This window comes from Limulus polyphemus, unplaced genomic scaffold (genome assembly GCF_000517525.1).
Source record: "Limulus polyphemus unplaced genomic scaffold, Limulus_polyphemus-2.1.2 Scaffold184, whole genome shotgun sequence".
NCBI classification, from domain to species: Eukaryota; Metazoa; Arthropoda; class Merostomata; order Xiphosura; family Limulidae; genus Limulus; species Limulus polyphemus.
Window position 1 is genome coordinate 148393 of NW_013665794.1, and position 8932 is coordinate 157324.

Here is an 8932-nt window from a genome sequence, read left to right on the forward strand (position 1 = left end):
CCTTATTTTCAATAAGCAATCCTGAAAAATATTTGGGGGTGCTCAACTTTTTTCCAGGTGTATATTTCTTTACTGACACATTACTATGGGTTTCTAACGAGGAGAAACGTAACAACATGTGGACTGTATGCACTTGATGTTGCATGCCGTTGCCGACGAGACCCCCTCCCTTAATATCAGAGCTCATTGGGATGGCTGGGAATGCAACACCTAAAGTTAAACACCTTAATATATGGTATAATATTAATGAACGATATATTGTGTTAACTGATACTTTGTTACATTTTCATCTGAGTAAGCTTGTATATTAATTTATTGTATATTATTTAGAGATTTAAATTACTATGATATCACAATCGGCCGTAGAAAAATGTAACCGTCTAATTCAATATTTTTAAAAACGAAATATTGCGTATGCTAAAATCCTTTCAGGACAGATATTTATAAAAGTTTGTAAAGTAAATTACTGGGTATCTATAATACTTGCCTCATCCAAGTAATGGATAAATTAAGAGAGTATGTGTAACAAAATCTAGCATACCTAATGCACTATGCTATAATAGTTGTCTCGTTAAAATAATGGTTTTACTTTTTAGGACATATAATTAACTCTAGAAGTAAAAACTACAATATTGATGATGTAATCACACGTTGAGACACCCTAGATGATCATCACCCTATTGAACTATCGGTTTATAGAAACGCCATCCACCTTAGCAGCACTAACCTTAGTAACACAATTTGCCAAGTAATGCTATCTACCTATAGATTCATAGTAACACCACGTGCCTTCGTAAAACACATGTAATACAATTGAATATATAAATAAAAACTATAACCATAAGGTGAGACGAATTGAAATCTGTATGCAGTCCTACGGGACTATAGTACCTATAGAAATACCGCCTGCCTTAATAAAACACACACAATACGCCTTGCAAGGCCATCCGCCTATAGAATCGTAGTAACACCGTATGCTTAGTTACACAATCTGTCTATAAAAACGCTACCCTTTGTAACACAACCCACTTATAGAAAGTAACACCGTTATCCTTTCTACCCCTCCCCCTGAGGCAGCCGATCAGCACGCGATGAATAAACACCTGCGATTACTACTAATGTTAGAAATAATAATACAAAGCTATCTTCTTTAGCTGAACGTACGAATGAAACTAAACACTTGATTCAATGGGAAAAACTGTTATTTTAGCACAAACTGCAAACATCAATGGTACTAATATCCGTGAATCTACTGAGATAATCAAATGTAATGAAAATAATGTTAAAGTATTAAATAAGGATGAAGGACAAGAGGGAAATGTTCTTAATAGATGTCGTGAAATTTTTTAAGATGAATTGTATGTAAATTTGATCACGTGATTTTTGAAATTGTATATAGTTCTTAACTCTTGCCAAATATTGCACTACTGACGATGACGCAATAAGACGTCGAAACATATAGAATCTATGAAACTGTTCCTAGTCTTTATACAGTAAAACTATTAGTAAAACATTTTTTTAAATTGTTTTTGAGACTGGAGACAGTCTCATTGTTAAATGTTCATTATTTACTATTAAACGTTGGCGTTATGAAAATTTGCACAAGTATCGTCCTAATCTTAATTATAATGCATTATAATCTTTACAGGTTGAAACGTAAGAAAAATATAAATAACTATACTGATTGTCATGTTGATCATGAGTTCCACATAGCTGATTCTCATCGAAGTTACTATTATGTACTTAAATCACTGCAACTTTAGCAATTTTATTTATATGGATCTTTATTGTTTAATTGGATAGATGAAGTCATTTTTGTGTAATAAAACAAAACAAACATTGCTGGTTTCTAAGCGTTTCTAGTAAAGTTCACTCAAACCTACGCGTTCCTAATTTAGCAGTGATAGACTTGAGGGAAGGCAGCTAGTCAACAACACTTACCGCCAACTTTGTGATACTTTTTTATCAACGAATAGTGGGATTGACCATCACATTATAACGCTCCAAGGTTGAACATGTTCGGTGTGATGGGGATTGCTAGTCGAGCGCCCTAACCACCAGGCCACGATTAAAGTAATAAAGGAAACAGATGCGATTAGAATAATACAGAAATCGTTGATCATTTCGTTATAAAAGCGTCTGAATAATTTAACAACTTATAAAGTATTAATCACATGTCCTATGATTAATTTTTTCTCTTCCAGTATCCCATGTGAATGGGGTGTCCAGTCCTTCACCAACGCTCAAGGATGCTACTAGCCCGAGGTATGGGTCAATTCGACCAATAACAAAGCCTCCGCAAGAAGACAGACCGTCAATGGAAAGCCTATTAGATGATTTGCAAAGTGTGGTGTCCCCAACGTCAAAATAGTAACTTTTATTTATTTATTTTTCGGTTAATAATTACAACATTTACTTTGTTCACTGTAACCGAGTTGAATCTGCTGTACTAAAAAATACCAATGAATTGTTTCTAATTGTCAGAAATATCGTACGTCCATTAACAACTCAAAAAAAGTATATTTCAAATTTAATTTGTAACTATGCTTGACCATGGGAAGTGGCATGTTAATGTTATCCACACAAATCTTGAGGAGAATGTTTTAAAACTATCTCTTGTTAATACTATCTGGTGTCATATAACCCTTAATTTTGGACTTCTGTTACTTACAGCCCTACAAGCTCCGGAGCAATACCGCCAGTCAAGCGGGAGTATATTACCACAATAACCTATACTAAACAAGAACCCTCTCGCTCTCCCCCACCTGCTTCCACACCAGTAGCTTCTTCTGCCACTGAAGAACTGGACGAGTTGATGGCTTCTCTCTCAGATTTCAAGGTAAGTAGCAATATAGCTGTCATAGAGTTTAAAATGTTAATAAATAGGGCTAACCTTTTAGCACTCGCTTGGTTTGTAATGTCTACCACGAAGTTTAAGCTGTTAAGAATGTGTTTTAATAGTGGTAGCTAAGGGGCTAACCTGTAGCATTTGTGTGGCTTGTGATTGGAAATATGTACAATACTATTATATGTCTGTCGTATCTCGGCCGGCTTGATGAGTCCTGGTATTTGGAGAAATGCCTCGTCTGCACTGGATATAGCAAATGTAGTGTGGTTGACATATCATAACATTTTCTCCTTTGCTTTTACTCATGGGTGTTATAAACTCGTATTGTTAACGTTATAAAACAAGGAGCAGTTTAAAAGTTGAACTAAACTGGTTGATTTGCAGCCTCAAGTTATGATTGAGTAAGATGTTTTTTATATAGAGGCTTAGCTCGTCACTGATCCTTCGTACTGTTTTAAGATGTTATTAAGGGTCAATGATGAATAAAGCTCCACATAAAAGAGAGAGTCTACTCATTTATTAGCTGAGGCTAAAAATCAACTAGGCTAGTCCAGTCATATGTAAAGGGCACTATCTCTCTATTTGCTTTGTAACGATCTAAATTAAACAAGCCGCTATAATCAGGGTTAAACAAAAAAGAAATTATTCAATTATAACTACATTTAGAAATTAATTAAACACTTACCAAAACTCAGTTAATAAACACGTGCCTGGCCAGGACTTGGCACTAATGTTAACGAACAATATATCGTAAATATCAATATTATTTCAAATGATAGAATCTGGAAAAAACCTAATTCCAAAAAATACAGAAACACAATATTCAAAAAATACTTTTCAATATTAATAGCAATATCGAGTAATAAACAACGATAATTAACTAACTATCTCATGGTTATGTATCTCTTTCTTTTAGTGAAGCTTATGACAGGGTATTTATTCACTGAGTAGGTCACGAGAGTACATCTCACGTTATCATATATGTACATAATCTTCTGTTACATTAATACTATATGTACGTCACCGCTGGGGAAGCAAGTGTCAGTTTTATCATACATACATATTTACTCAAAATACAAGTGATTAGCTAGAAGGTGAATTAGAGTTTTAATGCAACTAAAATTCGTAGAAGAAAATAATAACTGAACGATAAACACAACCATAACCATAAGAAATAGAAGTTTCTATCACACAGTTTGGAGTAATCATATGAGGGATGAATATCGAAGGTTGAACCTCTCGTGAACAAATGACAAAACCTATAGCTCTGAACAAGAACTCCACAGGTGGATACCAAATGCTCATGTTCTAACTATTGGAATAGGAAATAAAAAATAAAAACATCATTTTTATACATAAATATGTATTAATTATGAAATGGTGAAGCTATAAAGCAAATGTTTAATAAATTTCTCCAACATAGTGATTGATATTATCTGCTTGTTTTTTCACTGACCAACACTTTTAAATTAAGGATTGCTATGGAACTTCGGACCATCCTTTTTGTGAATATCCTTGAAGTATTTCGACTCTGATGAGGATGAATTTTAAATTGTTGCCTTTAAAATCGCTGTCATCGTGGTTGGTGTCTTCTTTGCAGCAGAAGTATTGCTATTTTTTGGCTGTATTGGTTCTTTTTAGTACATGAGATTTTATCTCATTTATTGTGAGCCTTAGTGGATTTCCTGAGACCAAATGGCACACAAGCCATCCATTCAACAAGCAAGGAAAATCTTTTGAAGGGTACTTTTAATTGTATCTTACCAAAGGTAAATTTTTCACTTGTGTTTCCTGCACACGACAAATTCCCTAACAAAGACACTTGTAGTATTAGCACTGCTTCCCCATGGAAGGGTTTTGGCAGTTGCAGCCATTTTCGTATCAAGTCACCCTAAATCATTTATACTTCCAGTGCTGAAACTAGAAAATATAGTGGAGCTTGTTGATTCAAATTTATCTCCATTGGAGCCAGGACTAGGTGAATAACTATCATTTCAGTAGTGACATTGCTTACTGATATAGCAATATACTGATTCCCATCTAAGTCTCCCTATTGATGGTAGTTTTTTGTATTTATCTCAGACATCGGTGGTTTTTAATGATGTATACCTCAACATTCAAATCAGAAGTTCCAAGTGTGAAGATATTCTGTCCTCTCAGAATCAAGTACACTGGAAGGTCATCACCAGCTTTGAATGTTCTAATAGGTCAGCAGGCCAGACTTTAGTTGTGGGTGTATGAGTGTCAATAAAAGTTGCTTACAAAATAAGATCAATGCAGTTCAGTAACTGAAACCCATCGTCACTAATACTGTAGAAAACCAACAAACGTTGTTCATTTAATACAGGGTATTTTAATCAATCAGGGAGGAAGTAGTGTTTTTGGGTGGCAGGAAAAGGAATAAGAGATTGCAATAACTGTTTTAAGGAGGTTGTGCATACACCACTGGAATGTTCGGAATTTGCTGTATTCAAATATGCAATTGATATTATGGTAACATATTTTAGCCCAGAGTTATGAGCAGTCAAAGAGACACAGGGTTTTGGAGTGGCCGCACCACCTTACACGAAATTGTTACACACATTAATTAATTATCTGGTTTTTGATTCTCAAATCAAATAATGCGACCTTTCTTCATTTTGTGTTTGAGTTTGGAGATCTTGTTCTTGATCTTCTGATCTGGTGAAAGGCTGCTGCTACTACTACTATAACTACTGTCCTTATCAGCAGCAAACCTATTTTTGAGTGCTGCCACAACATCTTTGAGCTTGATAGATAGATTTGCCTCAACAAGGGCTGTTACAAAGTTCATCGTGATCGTTTCCACAATGGCTGCAGAGATTGTGAGTAGAGCATCTCGGAACCTTACCCATGTGGATAATCGAGGAATAATGGTGATTGTTGATGGCATGCTACACTAACACGATGTATTAAACAACTACACTAACACCATATATATCTAGTTGATATATCATGGCTGATGAAAGTTTACATTGCTCGAAACAGCAGTTATTAACTGCTTATAACAAGGATTTGCCCCCAGTGACGCAGTGGTATGTCTGCGGTCTTACAACGCTAGAAACCGGGTTTCGATACCCGTGGTGGCCAGAACACAGATAGCCCACTGTGTAGCTTTGTGCTTAAACTACAAACAAACAAGGATTTTGTTCTTTGATACGAATTTACTAAAATAATCCACACTGCTTGTATTAGCCCACAAATTCGTTTTAATTCCTCACTTGTTTAATCGTGTTTCCCCAGGCTTCTTACTCATTCTTTTTTATTATATGTTGGTTTTTGGCTTTTTTTTTAAAAGCCAATCACAGTCAACCGTCTTGACAGAAATATCGTGTGATGCTCTTGGCGAGTCGCATTTTCAAGTCATAGCTGAGTAGTATATCATCACAACGGCTCTCCCTCCATTACTTACGTGTGTTAATATTAACCTTGTGTTATTATTTGCTAACTCATGCGCATATAAGGCTTGTACCGTCATCTCGAGTTACAAGAGAACGAAATCGCAGTGTTAAAGTGTTAGTGAATGTGTACTTTTAATTCACCGTAGGTAAACGATAACAATCCTTCGGGTCTAACAAGTAATGAGCCAGCCTACGCCAAACCCGACAAGACAAGTAAACAATTTCAACCTCATCCTCAACCTAAGATGCAATCGGTCCTTTCTCACAATGATTATTTGGATCCTAAGCAGCAACCTCAGCCCAAACCTCAGCCGGCCCCTTCCTGTAACGATCAGCTGGACTCTATGTTAGGTAGTCTACAGACGGACATGAGTAAACAGGGTGTGAAAACGACTGCTAAGGGTCAATGTTGTGCTTGCAAGAAACAGATCATTGGTCAGGTGAGACAGTATGGTTAGCGTAAACGATATTTATGAATGTTACTTTTCACAAATAAACTTATTATTTTATAATATATATATATATATATATATAACCTCGGTGTTTATACGTTAATAAACGATTAGATAAAATGTTTCTTACATGACTCAGTGTGAGAAAGAAGATATATTAGATTAATAGATAAAATATTTTATGCATAGAAATATCAAGTATTACTATTAGCTAGACAGTTCAGTGTTCATAAAAGTGTTAGGCACTACGTAGATAATTCAAGTAAAAAAGTATTAATAAATCAACTGTTAAGTGGACGAGGCAGTGTTAATAAACCAATTTTTAAATAGACAACTTAATGTTAATAAATTGTGTTATCTGAGTCAGTATTAATAAGCCAAATGTTTGCGCTAGTGCTAATCAGTTTTCAACTGGACGTGTTAATGTTAATAAACTGTGTGCTAGATGAGTCAATATTAATAAATCGGTTAAATTTGGGAGTCAGTGTTACTAAGTTTCTAACTGAACGTGCTAATATTATTACTAATAAACTCTAAATGAATCAATATTAATAAATCCGTCAAATTTGTCATTCAGTGTTAAGTTTTTAGATGGGTGTGTTAATGTTAATGATTTCTATATGAGTCAATATTCATAAATCGATCAAATTTGCGTGCCACTGTTGATAAGTTTTAACTGGATGAATTATTTTTAATACATTATATGCTAGCCTAGTCAGTATTAATTGATCAGTCGAACTGGAAAAGTCCGTTAATCAGTTTTTAATTGAACATGTTAATGTTAATAAACTGCGCTAGGTGAGTCATTATGAACAAATCCATCAATTTGGGCGAGTCAGTTTTAATAAATCAGTCGAACTGGAAAAGTCCGTTAATCAGTTTTTAATTGAACATGTTAATGTTAATAAACTGCGCTAGGTGAGTCATTATGAACAAATCCATCAATTTGGGCGAGTCAGTTTTAATAAATCAGTCGAACTGGAAGTTTCAGTGCTATTAAACTGTTTTTGAAGCGAATGATTGTTAATATATCAATTTCAAGTAGGCTGAACAGTTTATGAACAATTAATTGAAAAGAAAAACCATAAGTGGATCAAATGCGTCGCACCAAGCTTAGTAAAGGGAGAAACTGTTAACTAGAATTATTCACTTGATAATTGATCTTTTTTAGGTGATCACAGCTCTTGGACAGACGTGGCACCCAGAGCACTTCACGTGTGTTCACTGTAACAAAGAATTGGGCACCAAAAACTTCTTCGAACGAGAAGGTGAACCCTACTGTGAGGAAGACTACCATAAGATATTTGCACCTCGTTGTGCATATTGTAACGGCCCTATTCTTAATGTAAGTATATGTTTTCTACTTCAAGATGTTTTCATGTTTGATGAATATAAGCAGCATATCTGAAACACAAAAAACCAATGCTCTGAAGATAAAGGTCAAATACTATCTGAATATAGGAAACTCAGTAAGAAAGCAAAGTAACTGCTTAGAGCTCCCTTTATATTTACTAAATAGTTATTTAGTAAATAACTACTCTAGTTCAAGAGAAAAAATACTTGCAGAGACAGGGATATTTCCTTTGTAATTAAACCTTTTACTTAGCTTATTAGAGATAATATTAATGAAATGTACTAGCAATTGCGAAAATTTTCATTGTATTGAAAACCTTCAACATACTACGACTCTTTTAAAGTTATTCTTACCCGCATATATATATAGTTTTTGTCATTTGAAATTTTGGCTTTTCACAACACTGTTTTGTAACCCTGGATGGAACTTTTTATTTCAATTTGAATTAGTATTTTTATTTCGGATTCACGAATTTCTCACTAACAATGTACAAACTACTTTGCATCATAGAAATGTGTAACAGCGCTGGACAGAACTTGGCATCAGGAGCACTTCTTCTGCGCACAGTGTGGCCGACAGTTTGGGGAGGATGGCTTCCTTGAGAAGGATGGAAAACCATATTGTAGGGATGACTATTATGATATGTTTGCACCGAAATGTAGCGGCTGCAATAGGCCAATAAAAGAAAATTACATCTCTGCTCTCAATGGCCAGTGGCATCCGGAATGCTTTGTTTGTAGAGTAAGAAAATATATGAATTTGTTGTGTATTCCGTATTCAAGTCAAGTCAGTGTCGTGTTTAAAGAGATGTTGTTGTTTTGTAAACAGCTGGACAAACTTAAAGTTTTTTTTGATAGGT

At 34.8% G+C, this 8932-nt stretch overlaps 1 protein-coding gene across 2 annotated transcripts in view; it reads left to right on the forward strand.

Annotated features, from left to right (window-relative positions):
- Positions 1-8932, forward strand: part of LOC106478144 (leupaxin-like) — an 86029-nt gene that overhangs the window by 72119 nt on the left and 4978 nt on the right. For both annotated transcript variants that reach the window (XM_013938662.2, XM_013938663.2), the window contains exons 4-8: positions 2205-2370; positions 2674-2839; positions 6414-6707; positions 7891-8064; positions 8584-8814. In XM_013938662.2, the coding sequence (XP_013794116.1) occupies positions 2205-2370; positions 2674-2839; positions 6414-6707; positions 7891-8064; positions 8584-8814 (1031 nt within the window). The remainder of the gene's footprint in view (positions 1-2204; positions 2371-2673; positions 2840-6413; positions 6708-7890; positions 8065-8583; positions 8815-8932) is intronic.